Here is an 18906-nt window from a genome sequence, read left to right on the forward strand (position 1 = left end):
AGTATTATGAGGTTAAGGAAGCAGTTTGGTTGGATTTAATTTGATCATATCTGTCGTGAGACTAACAGGGTGGCTGACTTGTTAGCTAGTATCTACCACCTTCTGCTTTTGAGGTGCTAGATTTGACGCAACTTGGAGATGAGTTTATTGGCATTCTTCATGAGAATAGTAGCCAAAAAGTCTACCATATGTTGTGATTTGCTTCCGAGCTTTGGCTAGGTTTTTGTTTTCTTTGTTCTATTGGCAATTTGGCATTCTTCATGAGGATAGTAGCCAAAAAGTCTACTATAAGTAGTGATTTGCTTCCTAGCTTTGGCTAGGTTTTCGTTTTCTTTGTTCTTTTCTTTTGTTGGGTTGGGGCTCTTTAATCCCTGCTGATCTTGTCAAAATTTTTTTTTTAAAAAAAAAAAGGTATGATATCTATTCTGAAATAGTGTCAGAAAGAGATGCATAACATGATAGAAAGAAAAAATAGTTATTTGAAATGCTTGAAGAGAACAACATTACACTTTAGATCATATAGGTAAAACTAAAAATAAAAATGAAATGATACAGACAACATGGTAGCGGATCAAGTAACCACGGGTTCCAACTTCTATTTTGAGAAAACCCAGTTGCTGCCAATGCTTAAAATTCTTCTCTACGTTCACTTTTACTCCCCGTATGTAGAAAATACAAATGAGCACACCTGCCTAAAAATAAAGAATAATGAACCCCACCACCTCTCATGGCGTGTTATATGTACTGGTTTTAGATGTATGATACAGACCCATTCATTGGTTCTGTTTTATTTAGTGTGAGAACTGAGTCAAAAAAAGAAATTTCTGGTAAGAGTATTTTAAAATCTTTATAAGGCCCTGATTGTGGGACGCCTACGCCTTTCATGTACTATCCTCCGATTATTGTCACTGTTTATAGGTTTCAATAACCTTTCTGCTTCAATTTCTGATTGAAGAGAAGATTTAAATCTCCTCAAATGTCCTATACACTGCCTGTGATCAGTAGAAGAATTGCTGTGATGGATACCCTCTCCATCTGGATTCATTTTTCTCTCGTATTGAGAATGCCACTTAGCTTGCAAATACGCCAATGACCTCCATGGAGGTAGAGGCATAGAGTTCTCTTTTAGAGAGCACCTAGCAGCTTCTACCATAACTTGAAGGTACTGCTTCAGCTTGGGTAAAGATCCCACATAAACTACTGGGAGAGAATTCAATATTCTGTCGTAAGACTCAACTGCTCTAGCTATTTCGAAGTGGCTCCGGAAGTCAATATCGATGACCAAACGTTCAGACACTCCAGTATCACGATGAATGACCACATCAATATATTCATGATCACCTTCACAAAAGTAGAGAAAGAAGTGAAAAATATGTCAGAACCGTAACTATGGTTGACACAGAACAGATTTTCTTACTAGCTATGTGAAGGATTTTTGTGCGGGTGGGTTGAATATCAGGACAACAAGGTTCCCTTCAGAACCCTGAAATATTGTGTTGGTGCATCTAGAACTTCTAGCCGGCTGGAAATTCTCCATCTGAACCACAGCATGTCTCAGAATGAGTAACCACATGCTATTCCCAAACAAAGTTTCTACTACTCAAACTTGGATCACAGAAGTGAATCTAACAAGTACACAGCGGGCCTTCCTTGTAATATTTTTTTTAAGGCTTACTTCATGAATATCATAAGTAAGAGCAAAAAAAATCCATGTTTACTTGTTTAGCTTCCTCTGTGTGTTGTTATGTTTCTCTTTTTCCTCATCTATGTCTTGTTTTGCACCTAGTCCTTTTTCATTTACTGTGTTTCCTAAGCACTTTCGGATGACTTAACCTTGTCCCAGAGTAAAAAGATCGCATGAAGAAGGCCATATTTATATAGTTCATCAGAAAACAATGGTCTCAGCTATGATAATTACCTAGTGAGCAGAAGCAGCCTACACATAGAAAGACTACTCTTTTGTGAAACATCAATATAAAAATGATGCCCTCATTTCACTTGGTATTAGAATGGCGGAACAAATGACATATTAATGAGGGGTGGCAGCTAGGGGGTTGGTTATCAGTGTAAAAAGAACAGTAAGCATATTTTGGGACATACCTCCAGGGATCTTCCCATGACTCTGCCACTTGGACAAACAAACAGCAGCATCATAACCAGAAAGTCGCAAAAGCTTCACCAGAGAAAATCTTATGCAGCTGGCGTTGCAAGGACTCGACTTGATAAAATGAAGCTCGGCCTTATTAAGGGACAGTATAAGGGAATGCACAATTGATGTCAATTTGCTCTCGTGGTGATCTTTCTTGTACTGGTAGAGCTACAGAATATTGATAGCTACAATCAGACTATTGACCTTTACAATACTAAAAAATCACCTCGGCCTTAAAAACAACAAACTTGAACCCAAAAATCCATCTCAAAGTGCAAACATTCGTAACCACACAAATCGCTATTTGTCAAGAGAAACATACCAGTCTCCAGAAGTGACAAGAACCCTAATGACCAATTCAGCAGATAAAACATTGTTTCAATCCCAGAATTTACCCCCACCAAAACATACTAACTTCGCAATCTAGTAGCCACTAGTACATACATAAAATTACTCATGAAGCAACAGAATATCATTAATAACAGAAGTTCTGTAGAAGAGTAACTGTTTATTCTTCTACCAAGACAGGTTTGATTGGTCGATTGTATACCATGATAACCCATCACATATATGTTGTTGAACCGTACACACTACTGACAAGACAATATGGTCAAACGATTCCAACCATGTAAACAGCTGACCAAATTAAACTACCCTTGAAAAAATCAAAAATTTAATTCTAATCCTTTAATAAATTGGCACACAAAATTAGTTCCTAAATTCGCCAACTATTCATACAAAGCATTGATGAGTTGTTTTACTAAATGGTTTAATTAATTCGACAATTATTCGTTAAACTTAAAAAAAAATGAAGGCAGAAAAAAATTTCACATCGAAATGGGAATTGAGAGACTTACCGAGATCTTGTCAGCTAAATGGTTAAGATCAGCCAAAGCAGATTCGCTATCACTGCTGCACCTCGAATCTGGACCACTACTACCATTCTCCATGAAATCACTCACCATTACAGCTAAATCATGTTCACTTTCAAGACTAAAACTACCAATTTTTCCAACAAATTTCCCTTCGCCTATCAATCTAAACAAAAGATCCGCGTCCGCGGTACAGACGCGGCAATCCATTTCCCCACTTTATTTCTTTCACGCAAGATCAAAATCGACGAAGAATTGTCAAAAAAATGAGATACGAAAAAAACCACCGAATAAACTTTCAGAAACAAGAAAATTACCAAAACCTATTTTGTCTCAAAAGAATAAGCGAAACGAAATTCTTGGAGTTAAAATCTACAAGAGAAAATAGACAGAAATATAGGATTGAGGAAACAAAGAATTTAAGGAGAAGAGATTAATCTTAATTTGGTGATATCTTTTAAAGATTTTCTCTTTTCTCTGAATTTAGGGGTTGGGGGAAAAGAAGGCGGGAAGGAAGAAGAAGAAAAGCTAAACAGGTAGAATGAATGACGGCGAAAGCAACGGAAAGGCGACGCACATTATTTAAGAATATAAAATATCTAAATGACTAAAATATCCTTAGAGCAATTTATCTATTACGGCGAAACGAGAATCAAATGGATAAGACATTTTGCATTAGTTAATGAATCTGGTCTGTAAAGTACGACTAATTCATTACCTAAATTTATGTTATAATGATTGCTTTATCCAGTTAAAAGCCAGATCCTAGTTAGCAATTCGGGATTCGGCAAACGTACGGAACGGCAAACGTACGAGTATTATACGGTTTTGTAAAATCCAGATTCGGTCCAAAATTCGGTCAACGGGACGTGATTCGTCAGTAATTCGGAACGGCATACGTACGTGTATAATTCGATTTATAAATGTGAGTTCGGTTCTGAAATTCGGTATCTATATATAACAAATAATTTGTATTTATAAGGTCATAGACCAATTTTTATGCATATGTGTGAGTTATTTAAAGAAAAAATAAACTTAATATGATGATATTAATAATATATACAACATTAGTTATCCAAGAGGACGTCGTATGGTGGTTTAGATGCTTGGTTAGTGAGTTTGAGATCTCTCTCACCTTCACCTTCAAATCTCTTCAGTCGTTTTTGTTTCATAAAAATTACAACACTTTTAATATTCGGTCGTGTATGCTCGGGAGGCAGTAAAGCCCAAAAAGTGGAGTCTTTGAAAAGTAAAAGCTAAAGAATTTATGGCGAATTAAGCGGACGTATCATTCGGGATACATAAAAATTCGCGAATGATTCGCGAATCATTCGCGAACTTACTAACTAGGAGCCAGATAGAAGTTGGCGAGAAATAGATCCACCGTCGATTAGTAAGTCCCAGGAGATTATAAGCCAGTGAGAATATAGATCCTGAGAATCTATATTCTAGCTTTGAGATATGCTGTTTTTAGGATGCTTCAAAGGAAAATGGCTAAATCCAGTTGCTACAGATATGTATTTAGCTTTATGGATACTGGCCCAATCCGGTGGCTGCATATATTAGCTGTCTTTGATATTATAAGGAAAAAGTAATTGAATTACAATACGTTAAAGATAAAAAGAATAATTTAATATAGATATATCTAAACGAAGAAAAAGAAAAGGTGACTGTGATTGTAGTTGGCAGAAAGTTAAGAAAGTAACCACAGCATTTGAAATTTGAAGTTCAACACCGATTATCTGTCTAAAATATAAATTCAGGTAGTTGTTTAGTTATTTTATGTACTATAAATTCAGTTGCAGATCACATTTGGCTCTCACTTCTCAGGTTTGGATACACTATGTCTATAATCAGTAGAATGTGCATTCCGATTTGAACGTCCTGAATATCTGTTTGTAATACAAAAAGCCTAATTAGGTTGGACTTTTGGGAGGACACACTTAATAGACAAAATTGCAATGGGCAATTGCGGGTAAAAGATTATTGAATTTGAAGATGGAAAGTGGTTGGGGCAAAAAGTATGGTGTAATTAGGTGAGACCGTGAGAGAGAAAATAAAGAGATTGCTGTAATGAGAATTCTCGTGAGCAAAACGTTATGTTTCACTATCTTTTTTTTAGGAAGATATCCTTATCCAGTTGAGGAATTCGTGGGAATGGCCGGATGGGCAGAGTGTAAGCATTCGGTATCGACTAGATGACATTTTGAGTTAAGGTGACAGAGAGATGCTCTTCCCAAATCAGTGACCACGAGGAAATTGCTCAAGGACAGCTAGACACCACCTGACCGCCAAAGTGGACCAACTGCTCAATCAAGGTGGCCAATATTATGGTTTACCGGACGTGTCCAAATGAGAACATATTATGCAGGAATAGTGTAAAGAATGTCAAAGTCAGATCAGGAGCATCAGGTCAAATTGCATTTAGTTTTCTACTTTAGATAACCGTCGACTTTGATCACGGGTAGAACCAATGTAGTTAATATCGGATATCAGTTTATCTCGGCCAGGACCGATACACAGGTACGACTTTATATCGGGTATATTATCGTTCAAATATCGGTATAATATTGATTCCAAGTTTAGAGACTACTCCCTCCGTTCCACTTTAGATGAGTGTCTAGGGTTATTTTTTTGTTCCACATTACTTGATAGTTTTCATATTTTTCCCACAAAACTACCAACAATACCCACACAAATTGTCTTGGAACCATAAGTTTATTTTTAAATACACTAATAGCAATTAATGTTTGAAGACTTTTTTCAAGGGCATAGACAGAATTTTTTTATATCTCTCTTCATTTCTTAATCTGCGTGAAAATTCCTAAAACATCGTCTAAATTGGAACGGAGGGAGTATAATTTTATAGCTACCATCAATTTTATCAAAAAACACAAGAGTAACTTCAATAACTTTAAAGTTCACTACCTAAAATGATAAATAAACAAGTTCTAACTAGAAACTGGAGAGTAACTTCAACAATTTAAAAGTTTACTGCCTAAAATGGTAATTAAACAAGTTAAAAGTTCAAACCAAAAACAGGAGAGTAACTTCAACAACTTTAAAGTTTACTACCTAAAATGGTAATTAAACAAGGATATTACAGTCTTATTCAAAATCACACGAGCCACTATTGATATCATCATCTTCAGTAACTCCATTAGCTCCATCAAGTAGTCCATAATCTGTGTCTATCATCAATTGATCAGTATCATATCCATCATACTCAGAGTCGGTTGGGTAAGTAGACTTACTTCGAGAACTACACGCACCTCTACTACCAACTGGCCGACTTTCTTCACCAAGAATATCTTGCAAATCATCCAAAGTTACATTATCACCTTCTACCGCCAAGTCTTCCAAGTTCTGTGGATCCAACCATTCATCATTTTCATCATGCTCATCAAGAAAAATAGGATCACGAAATATCCCCGATATGTCGGCCGATACGGCTAATATCGGACGATATTATCGCCAAGATATCGTATCGCCGATACAATGCTTATCCTACCGCTCCAAGGCCGATATCCGAAATATCCCCGATATATCGGCCGATACGGCCGATATTGACTACACTGGGTAGAACTACCAATCTCCAATCATAACAGGAGGATACGAACTTCATTTCTAAAGGGTGTTCCTTTATATACCCCAGAAATGCTAACCATCCTCCCATTGTTTCTTTCTTTTTTCTTTGCAAAAGAAGAAATTCATCCAAAACATAAACCAAAAAACTCGAATTATAAGAGTTTTATGAAGATACCACTAAGGTTACAACAAGAACATTAGTAGTTACGTTAGTTTGTTCAAATAAACGTGATTGTATAATAATATCTGCAATGTGAACCGTGCGTTTGTTGAGAAAAGCAACACGATCTAACCTCCTTTACGAGCAAATCCGCATAAGTATTTGTAGGCCGGATTATAAGTCATTGTGACCTAATGTCACATATATACTCCTGACCCGATTTTGGTCACTCTTATGTAGGATCACGTGTTAGGACGAGTTACTGGCCTTACATGTGAGGGGACTTGTGAAAGGACAATCGTACCGCGTGTTATGTATAAACTGAAATCCCAAAAAACTTGTAACTTCAGTCACCACCCTTTTTACCGCATCCAAAAGTTTTTGCGTTTGGTAGGATACTGAAGAATTTTTCCCATTCAGATAGTCCATCACATTTTTACAGCCTCATTCCAAAGAGAGCTCTCCCCCATTCAGCAGCTTCATGAACAGCTATTGATTCTGCCTCTTCCGCCGAAGATGTCCAACAATTTCCCCCCTTGCGCCTTGATATCGAGCAGCGTTACGATAACTACCCCATACCCTGCATTTGTATCCCTACATATCCAAGCTCCATCCATATTTATCTGTATAGCATCACTTAAGGGTATCAAGCATTGTCTATCAAGCAAAGGCAATAGACTACTTGGAATAATAATAGTTTCACTATCATTGACAACGACCCTAGGATTCGAGAACTGGATATACCTGTGAATCTGTATGGATAAACCAATGACAGTACTAGTTTTTTAGAGTAAACCTTATCACATCTCTCTTTCTATACAAACCAAGCTTTTGTTGCTGCTATTTCTAATGACCCATTATCAAGTTCATCTTTAACTAATTCATTGTGATAATCTTAAAAATTAATCACTATTATACACATTAGTAAACTTCCTGGAAGAGCACACAAAGAAATTTAGCAAAGGAACACTCAATAAATAAATTGCACCTAGTTTGTTTATTCTGCTATCCTTCTCTTCTGATATAAGGTCACTCAAACTAGATCAAGGATCGAAAAAGTTCATATCTATTTTTAGATCTGAAGATAGGCTTGTGATCATCAATTGTTAATAAACTTCATTTAATGTGTGATTGATCATAAGGGAATAAATTTATTTGTGCAAGTACATTGAAGACCGAAGATTTGAAGACTAGAAGATTTTATTATTAGTATTCTGATCTTTGTTGTTATACTTCGTGCACACTTGATTGACTGGGATCCAACAAGTTGGTTTATCTTTAATAGAATTTCACAACTCGTTGTGCAGATTGGCGATCTATCATTTGGTGGTTTTCTTCAGGATCCGAATCTGATAAGATGTAAATGAAGATTTGATTATCTCGATAATCTAGATCTTGGTTGCTCTAAACCGGTATAAAGGATATTATATTATCTAAGCGGAAGAGCCTTTGTATAACTCGACAATACATCTCTGATTTAGTTCTCGAGATTGATAGAGAGGTTACCGAATACAGATTAGTCATTTACTGTTTAGGAATACGATCCAAAGGAGTTGAGTGCTAGAAGTCTTCCCAGAGGATGGAGCAAGTGGATTTTATCTTAGGATTCACGTGCGTTGATCAGATTAGTAGCAGGGGTAGGGATACTAAAGGAATTAGGTAACTTGAATTTAGTTTACTTGGTCTCAACTATACGAAGTTGGTAGTAATCTTTGTCTAACGGCTTAATTCTGAGAGCATTCAAACTGGACTAGGTCCCGGGGGTTTTCTTCATTTGCGGTTTTCTCGCTAACAAAGCCTTGTGTCGTATGATTTACTTTTATTTCCCCAAAGTAAATACACTTGTGTCGTATGATTTACTTGGTTTGATCCCCTAGTTGGTTCGGTCCGCGCTTTGACTACATACCAAGTGGACATCTTGTGGGTGATATCTTCTTGACAGTCCCTGTCTATAGTAGATCATGCAAGGTGTGTCTTATATAGGTTGATATCGAAAAGAATGTGGTGTATTAGTATCCTCGTATTACAATAAATTTTACTTGGATTGGAGAGTTTATACTAACTCTCATGTGATGTTTAATACAAGGAAGCATACTAAACATGAAAATAATACAATGCTAAGTCATTATTTATGTTACACGAGGTTATGTTCTATACTACTTTAGTTATATACCAGCGACGATTAGTAAAATACATCCCCTTCAAAATATTACTCAGTTGTCTTTGAATCTTACTTTAGTTATTTTTTTGTTCTAGTTGTGCGAGCATAACAAAGATATAATTTTCAGTTGAATATTGGGCAAATGCTAACTTTATCTAAAGTAGGTAAAACACGATTAATACGTTGAATTAAGATTTGAAAGACATGAGTTAATAACCTTAATCTTTCAAAACAGAAAAGCTCAAAACTTTTGAAAACAAAGATTTTTTCTTTAATGGTATTTAATAGCATGATGAAGTCCAACTTTTTTTTGCAGGAAATTCAAATTTTCTTTTAATTACTCTATCATCCCAGTAAATGTCGATAGATATTACATAGTTAGGTCATAAAAACTGTTGCCATAATTTGTATCTTTTTAGCAATAATGAAAACTTATAAGAGTTTAGTTGATTGTATGTTTCTTAGTATGCCATATGGTTACATTCAATAAAACTGGGAAGCCAACATTTTCTACTGCGATAATGGTTCTTTAGATTACATACATGATTGTTTTGGCTATTTATGGAAAAACACCTGCAGTATATATTCTTTGGGTGCGTATTTAACTAACGGATTTATTTCATAGTAGCACAAATAAAAATGATTGGCATGACACTACTATGTCATTAGCCACTAACATACGAAAATCCATATCATTGTAAACAGGCTTGCAATAAAATGTTCACCATACATTCGGAAGGTTTGTTGATTGTCTATCTATACATTATTGTTAAAATTTATTTGAAGACTTATATACAACCATATTATATTGTCTTTGTGACAAATGTTTAGGAAAGTCTTGGTGCAACATTTACAAATAAGTTTTCAACTATATTGTGAACATGGGTGCTCAGTGAAGATCAATCATGTGAATTGAGGTAAGAAAATTTTCTTTTGTATTTCAGTTTTAGGTTTTATCGTGGAAAAATATTAATGTAAAGGTTGTAGCTAAGAAGGACTCTGTCCATTTGGCTATACTGATGCTAATAAACTTCTTTTGAAATAAAAAAAAAAAAAAATTTGATTCTCCGGTATTGACATTTGCATTTAGCGTGTACCTTGATTTTTGTTTCCGGTAACTGAAATATCATGTGATCCCTTATTGAATGGTACAGTTACCAGCAAACCTTCTTTAATAATTTTAGTCGTCTACAGTTGCTCTGTAACTTCAAAATCACTATTTGAAAAAATTTGTTTGAAATCCAATTGTACTTCTGTTTAGCACAGACAAATTAATTTTTCTTGGTGCATTTCTCATCTGATGCACAATTTTGGATTGGGTGCAACTACTACAATGGTTACTCAGAGGTTTAGATTTTTTATTAGGAGTTGAAAAAATAATTTAATTTTTGTTGTGCTCGATTTGGTGTTGTATATCTTAGAGAAATTAAGAACTACACTTAATTTTTTTAACAAAAGAAAACTGTTTATACAAAAAATTACTTTAGCCACAAAACACGATTGATTTGATGATGGTGATATAAAGTTAGGGTTAGAAAAATAATTAAAGATAAATAGAGGAGACAAGAATTTAACGTGGTTTGGCGAGCTATGCCTACATCCACGGATGGAACCCCATATTTTATTAATTTTTTGATACAATAATTTTTCTCCAGGTTAGCTAACTTAGAATTCCATATCTTCTTAGGGGTTTAGACCCATTTGTTTATATAGTGTATGTATACCCTAATTGTGATACAAACTTCTTATGCAAGTAAATCTGGAATCAAGACTTATGGAACCTTCTCTCGGGCTTGTCTAGCAGTCTTTTTGGCTATTTATAGAGGGTACAAACAAAAACTTATTATCATTAACAAATGATCTGACATGACAGTTACATGTCCAAATTGGCTATTATCTTGAGGACTATACCTAGTTTTTACATTATTGGCATTCCAAGAATTCATATTAACCGGAACTCGGCTCGAACTTCCTTTTTCATATAATGAATTCTTGAAAAATTCTCCTTTTGCACCATCCTTTGAGGGTAGCATTTTTTTACTAGGAACTGAGAAATTAAGATTTAACTTTCCTCTTGCATGAGATATACAGGTATAAGTTCTTTAGCTTTACCATAAGAAAGAAAAAGTTGGTGCATCTTAAAATACGTATGTTTAACTTCTTTTCTTTATGACTGTGATTTCTTGCGGCACCAATTTGGTATTGTGTTGAACAAAAACAGATTTAAATCTAGCAAATGGAAGGTGAGACGCAGACAAGTTAGATTAAAGATGATGGGAAACAAGAAGACATAAGAAAACGTAAGAAGATATTTTTTTTGAAAATGGACTCACTCGTGAACGGTGAACTAGAGATACTTCTTGATCCCGCACCAAATTTGGATGATGGTAAATAAGAAGACATAACAAAATGGAAGGAGATAATTTTTTATGCATCAACCTCATATATTAGGAAATCGTCAGAATGTTTGTTGCAAATAAAAATAATACAACAATCGTAAGAGATACCATGTGGTCGACCACCCTAGCATGGTACAATAGTTTCTACCATTTTGATACTTTGAATTGAAAAAACCTTTCAGTATTCTCGTTATGTGCATCAGTTTGAACTAAATTATATGGCTAACTCATTAAATGTCTGTTTGTTGTATCTGAATGTTGATGTTAAAACAATTTCTGAAAGTGGTAAAAAAATGCTTCAACTAAAGATCAATTGTCTCCATTTAGAGAAGATAAATAAGTAGGAAAAATCATGAAGGTAAAGCTTTGCATTTTAAACTAGAAATGCCAAGCGAACGGACGATACATGTGATCAAGTTTAGCTATAGAGGTGTATGACACTAGACTTTTTTTTTCTTTTATAAGAGGCTATTGAAATTTCATATATTATCGTTTAAAGTCTACATGATTTCATTATTTTATTTTATTTTTTAAATAGAATCCTCACAACTTTACTATAAGACTATATCACAAGAAAGTGATAAAGCACGAGAACATTTGAACAACACGTCGTCAATGAAATTACATTGACTATAAAAACAACTTCAACACGTAATGCATGGAGTTGTTAAAAATTAATATAGAGATCAGTTAATTTTGATGAGTCAACAACAATATTACATATTAAAAGGTTCAATCGTATGTTACCGTTAGAACGATTACTTCAAACATTTTTAAGAAACAACATTCCAACCTTAGATTTCGTGGATGCATGAAGTCCTTAGCAATTAATAATTTCACAGTTGTCCTACTAAGTAAAAATGCAGGGGTACCAAAATACACCACCAACTTTTTCTTAGGGAACCTGTGTGGACAAATTTAAATACAATTTCGAGAGTTCAACTTAACGAATCTCAATCAAGAAATAATATTTAGAATTATATCTCTTTCTCTCACAATCATAAAGTTTATAGAGACAAGTCTATGAACCTGATTTACGTGTGAGAGTTCTTGGACGATTCCAAAGACCAATATCCAAGAATCAATCAAGTCGTATCCAACAAATAAGGATGGATGTATCTATTTTGATTGATTTATGTACAACCCGTGATATTTCAATTATAAAGATAAACAATATAATACGGAAAATAAATAACACAGACACCAAAAATTTTATTAACGGGGAAACCGCAAATGCAGAAAAACCCCGGGACCTAGTCCAGATTTGAGCACCAAATTGTATTAAACCGCTACAGACACTATCATACTACCAATTAACTTCATACTGGAATGTGGTTGAGACCGAATTAAACTCTCACAACAATTTAGTTACAGTCGCGCTCCTTACGCCTCTTGAATCCCAGCAGGACTCTGCACAATTGATTCCCTTAGGTGACGTCCTTTACATCCTAAGAGTTGCTTCAACTCAATTGAAGACTTTAAACCAATCTGCCTCCCACAGATAAGCCTATATGTGTGATTTCGTTTTTGATCATAGATCAAGGTGAGACTGGAAATCGAAAGCAATAGACAAAGTCTAGCTAACCTCAATATCCGTACCTATGCTTCCAGAAGAGTGGCCTAGATTATTATTTACCTCACAATAAGGCTGCATGTTAGAGCATAGCTCGGTTGAACCCACCAAGCGTTGGTATGTCAAGTTTGGTTGGCATATGTTAGTGAATCAAAACTCATTTGAGAGTTCCTTGATTATGTACTAGAGTCAACTTTGTATAGGTTAGCTTGAAAGTATTAGGATATGAGACATTACAAGTATTGCGAAGACTTGAAGAAGTGAAGAAGTAAGAAGCTACAACGACAACATCATCCTTCCACTTGAGGTTAGTGATATTTGAATTGAACTGTTTCATTCCCTAACATATTTTTCAAGTCGTGCATATTGAAAACAAAACTGCGAAGCATGAACACTCTAGATAGACATAGTATTAAGGAATACAATACGAGGTTTATTGCTTAACCATTAAACTTTGTAAATAAGACATCGACATAATCGTTTAAATGATATTGTGATTATGTATGGGTATGAGGTGAGGATTTCATCCTAGGAAACAATGTTTTACATGTGTTTTAAGGAAGTAAGTTCATAAACTTGTTTATGAATCGAAAAGGAAATCGCCAGGCGTTATTGGTATTGTTATTCATTGCATATCTTGTGAACAACCAATATATGTGATTTAGTATAACCGCTCATGACTTGTTTGTGTTCTTGGTAAAAATATTCACAAAGGCCTGACTTATGTATTGGTATGACTTTTATTAGTGAAATCGATCTTAAGTAATCACCTGAGATAGTATGATCGAGTTTGTGATTTGTGTATGACCGAACATGGGTAAAGGGGAACCGATCCTAATAAGAGGTGCAACGCATCACAAAGGGGAATCGATCCTTGTATGAGGTGCAACAAGTTTGTAGCAGAAAGGGGAACCGATCCTATCGACATGTGCAACACGTTTTTAGGCAAAGGGGAACCGATCCTATGGACATGTGCAACACATATAAGTTACATACCATGTATATGTGGGGAACCGATCCTTGTACCTAGTCAACCGAATTTTAGAAAGCTAGTGTGACTATGCACAATACTCACATGGAGGTAGAACCGAACATGTTTTGGTAGAACCGTTAAACCCATGATTTGTGATTGAGTGTTCTTGATCAATCACATAGTTCTTGAAAGTCAGATGAACCAATTCTAAACTTGTTTGGAAATGTGGCAAATCGGTTTCAAGGTTGTAAGTATGAAAGAGGACTTACAAAGTAAGGATGTCGACACACTTTGAACACAGACAGTAATGTTTATCTTTAATTGTTCAAAGTTATTCCTTAATAACTAAAGGAAGAAAATCCCAGGATCGAAACACAAATAAGTTAAGAATCTTTTAATTAAGGTCTTAATTTTATTTTAGGAAAATAAGAATTAGTAATGTGCATTTACTAGTTAAAGATTTTCCGAAGAGATTTTCGGTCAATATTTTGGACAGAGAATTTCCAGGAATTATGGAAACCGAATTTGTGCTTTAATGAATATCTTGAGAATATTTTCGGTTTTGGAAATTCCTTGGTGTCCAAACTTCCTTGTCTATAAATACTTGAAGTTTGCATTTCTAGCAAACTAATCCTTCGTGGCAGCAAACTTCCTCGGTTGTGTTGTTACTGGTGAATCCGCCTATTCGGAGAGGAGGGTAACCTAATTAGGCGAAATCTCTTACGGCTGCTCAGTTTAAAGTCTTCTTTGGTATTGAGAAGCTAATTTAGTACCGTTGGTGGGAAACTTGATAATTGCGGTTTATCTTGTGTTTTCGATTGATTTGATTGACTAACGGTGGTTGAACTTTGATTGCACCTAATTTTTTTATGCTTGAGAATCTTCTCTTATGATATAAGATTCACTCAAACTGGATCGATGTTTCGACAGGGATCTTTAGACTGTTGTTAGTGCTAAAGACGATCTTGTGATAATCCTTGTTAACAGACTCCTTTTGGTGCGTGATTGATCACAAGAGATTCAAGTTGTTGTCTGCAGGTGTTTATTGAGGATCTAAGAAGATTTGAAGACAAAGAAGATATTGAAGATTTCTGATTTGGGGTTCATAATCTTTGGTGTGCACAATACTTGTTTCGGTATAAGAGGATCCAACTATAATCGGTTTATCCTTGTGGTAGATTGGATTGATTAGTTGTGTAGATCGACATCAATACAATTCTTTGTGATTAAAAGTATTGATTGCAAAATCTTAACAATTACTTTGGTAGTTGAGAATAAGATAGATCTAAGAACCTGACGAAGGAGTTTATTGAGATAAACATAAGATACTTTGTCTAACTCACATCACTTGGTTGAAGAGAGTTGATACCAAACATATTTGTTGTTCCTTTACTGTTTGGAATAAAAACCAAAGGAATTGTTCCAAGTACGTGACTTATTCATAAGTTGGAGGTGTGTGAATACAGACGGAACTAGGTGAACTATAGGGTTAGTTGCTTGGTCTCAACTATACGAAGTTGGTGTAATTTTGTGTAGCGTCTTAATCCTGAGAGTATTCAATTCTAGAAAAGGTCCCGAGGTTTTTCTGCATTTGCGGTTTCCACGTTAACAAAATCTTGCCGTGTCATTTACTTTATATTTCCACATTATAATTGTTTAATTATAATTAAAGTAAATCACACAAAAGTTAATTCCTATTTACTTGATAATCAATCCTATTGTATTTGGTTAAGTCCGAACCTTTTTATCAAGTAAACATACTTCGTTGTTGTATTTTCTCGATCTCATATCCATAGACGATCACACGAAGTATGAAACGATTAGTTGCATTGTCTCGACTCATTCCATAGACAATCACTTTCGGAGAAATGACTTATAGGTAGGAATTTTTTTAGCTTGAGGTATATTTGGGTACCCTCTCCTTTTCAATTGGTATTAGAGCGGGCAAAAACGAAAAGATCTAACAATCTGTGTTTGGTGCGATCCAATCTATAAGAAATTGAATCAGATGAACGATTCGATTAACGTTTCAAAGATTTTAGATGGTCTGAAAAAGGACTCTGAAGAATATCCCTCTGGTCTTGTTAAAATGTTAGATAAAAGGATTGAACAGAACCAGTCATATACTGATGAGATCGGTAAAATCATGATTGATAGAAAACTGGTAAAAAACTCTGAAGAGTCTAAATCAATAAATTCTCAAGAATGCTCAATTCTTTCATCCATACATCTTAAACTGTCTAAAAAGAGTTAGATCAGGAACCCTTGTCAAAAAGGATGGAATTGTTTAATTCAGAAGATTTGTTTTACAAAATGTCTGATTAACCGTGTTAAGAAACTTGTTAGAAACTTAACAAACCATCGTAAATCTGGTGAACAATGTCTTGGAGCTTTTGCACTTAAAACAGCCTCACCATTTCAATGGTTTCTAGATAGTGGATGTAGTAGACATATGACAAGTAATCTTTTTTGGTTCACAAAAACTGAAGACTACAAAGGAGGGTCTGAAAAAGCGGGGGTCTAACAACACTACCTAATATTTCGCTTAGCAATCTGTATATGGAACTCCGAAATACTTTTCTAAAGAATCAACTAAACAGTCAGACTCAATCTAGATAAAAGTATCTCACGGAGTTAATATCTCTCTCTTGATTTTATTTTTACTCAAGCTAAAAACAATAGCGAGTCTTTATCAAATACAAGGAATAACTTGGACGGTACCAAAGACCAATGTCCAAGGATCAATCAATATCAATAAACAACCAAAGGTTGGATTTCCAATTGATGATCACGAACGCACAACCTATATTATTTTAATTATATAAAATATAATGCGGAAAATAAATAACACAGACACCAGAAGTTTTGTTAACGAAGAAACCGCAAATGCAAAAAAACCCCGGGACCTATTCCAGATTGAATACACACTGTATTAAGCCGCTACAGACACTAGCCTACTCCAAGCTAACTTCGGAATGGACTATAGTTGAACCCCAATCAGTCTCCCACCGATCCAAGGTACAGTTGTACTCCTACGCCTCTGATCCCAGCAGGATACTGTGCACTTGATTCCCTTAGCTGATCTCACCCACAACCAAGAGTTGCTGCAACCCAAAACCGCAGGCTTGATAATAAAAAAATCTGTCTCACACAGAAAAGTCTATCAAAGGATAAATCTGTCTCCCACAGATAAACCCTAGGTTTTGTTCCGTCTTAAGATATAAAATCAAGGTGAACATGAACCAATTGATAATCCGGTCTTATATTCCCGAAGAACAACCTAGATTAATCAATCACCTCTCTACAATCCTTCCTGACTACACAGGTGGTTTGTCAAGGAATCACAAACAGTGAGATGAAGATGTTTGTGACTTCTTTATCTTGCCTATCGGAGAACTCTCAAGATCTCAAGCCAATCAAAGATTGTACTCGTACGATAGAAGATGCAAGATCAGATGACACAACTACGATAAAAGTAGTATCGGTCTGGCTTCACAATCCCAAAGAAGTCTTTAAGTCGTTAACCTGGTTTTAGAGAAGATAACCAAAGGTTAAAGGAGAATCGACTCTAGCGAGAGCACTAGTATCACACAGACGTGTGGGGATTAGTTTTGCACAATGATAGATGTCTCCTTTATATAGCCTTAAAATCAGGGTTTTGCCTTAGTTACAAAGCAATCCATATTCACTGTTAGATGAAAACCTGATTTAGATTCAAGATAATATTTCTGAACCGTTAGATCGAAAAATTAGCTTGTCACACACACTTGGGTAGACGTTTACTGGGTTTGCGAAAACCATGCCCAAATGTGTACGTGTATGTTGGTTCAACATAGTAACCCAAAAGGTTAACGTAGTTCTTCTTCACCATAACTAGTTCAATTGACTCAAATGAACTAGTTAGAGAGTTGTTCAATTGCTATGAGATCTTATGTAACTCCACAAGACACAATTGAATCAAAGATGATTCGATTCGATTGAATCGGCTCATGAACTTTATAGCCACGGTTTGCATAAAGCATTCCTTAGTAATTTAAGTTTCATGTTCAGAGCACATCTTTAGATCATAACTTGTTAAGCTCACAAACAAGTTCGCGGACTTAAGACAACCGGTGGAGTTTTCCAAACTCAGCAGAAAATATCGGCAAAGAGAATTTCGCCAGTTCACAGACTAGGTTCGCGGACTTACACGCAAGCGAGTTTTTGGAAAATCTCAGTAGAAATTCTCGGTATGAGAACTTCCGTCAGTTCGCGGACTGGGTTCGCGGACTTGGAAAAGCCAATTCCTCCGGTTTCTCTCAATCAACAAAGTTCGAAAACTTCGTATTAAGGAATACATGGTTATGTAATCTAAACTCTCATTCCAATCATTGAGTCATTCTCAGAGGACGTTATTTAGCCGTTATTCACAGACCGTTTAGCGTCAGAGAAATTCTCAAAGTATTTAAACTTTTTATGACTTTCGTCACTAGGTAAAGATAAACTTGATCAAAGCGAATCGCTTTACCAACACATGATTTCGAGATATAGATAGGCGAGATATACTCTGCTCGAAATATCAAATGTGTATGATCCAGTCTATATAGCATACGAATTTTGTCTCATAAGAAGTAGGAGATAGAAGAAATAAACTTTTGAGTGATAGATAAGTTCAAGTCTCCACATACCTTTTTGTTGATGAAGTTCCACGGTTCCTTGAGTAGATCTTCGTCGTTGTATGATGAATCGCCATGAAGTCCTTGAGCTCAACTCACTTTTCTATCCTAGTCCGAGACTTAGCTATGTAGGCTAGAAATCAAGACTCATAGTTTTGATCACTAACATTGACAAACATACTTGAGATAGCAACGCATGCGAGGTCGACCGATCTATGCTCTAACAATCTCCCCCTTTGTCAATTTTTGGTGACAAAACTATTAATACATATGGAATACAAAAAAGATAAACTTTAGTGGCTCCTATTCCATAGTCTAATCTTCAACGTTCCCTGAAATCTTCGTCCTTCCAAGTACTCCAATGGTCCCCAAAGGT

At 35.4% G+C, this 18906-nt stretch overlaps 1 protein-coding gene across 1 annotated transcript; it reads right to left on the reverse strand.

The window, feature by feature from the left end:
- Positions 1-456: 456 nt before the first annotated feature.
- LOC113307731 lies at positions 457-3562 on the reverse strand. Its single transcript, XM_026556183.1, has 3 exons — positions 3007-3562; positions 2101-2317; positions 457-1341 (listed from the first exon to the last, which is right to left on the reverse strand). Exons 1-3 carry the CDS (start codon positions 3229-3231, stop codon positions 848-850), a joined length of 936 nt encoding a protein of 311 aa, XP_026411968.1. The 5' UTR covers positions 3232-3562; the 3' UTR covers positions 457-847.
- Positions 3563-18906: the final 15344 nt, after the last annotated feature.

This window comes from Papaver somniferum, chromosome 9 (assembly GCF_003573695.1).
Source record: "Papaver somniferum cultivar HN1 chromosome 9, ASM357369v1, whole genome shotgun sequence".
Lineage (NCBI taxonomy): Eukaryota > Viridiplantae > Streptophyta > Magnoliopsida > Ranunculales > Papaveraceae > Papaver > Papaver somniferum.

Bases quoted from the DNA above. Each gene is read 5' to 3' on its own strand.
- LOC113307731 (XM_026556183.1), bottom strand. From the start codon at position 3,231: ATGGATTGCCGCGTCTGTACCGCGGACGCGGATCTTTTGTTTAGATTG. The intron at 2,318-3,006 runs GTAAGTCTCTCA...AATATTCTGTAG, and splicing joins ATTTAGCTGACAAGATCTCG to CTCTACCAGTACAAGAAAGA. The intron at 1,342-2,100 runs GTATGTCCCAAA...ACTTTTGTGAAG, and splicing joins TCATGGGAAGATCCCTGGAG to GTGATCATGAATATATTGAT.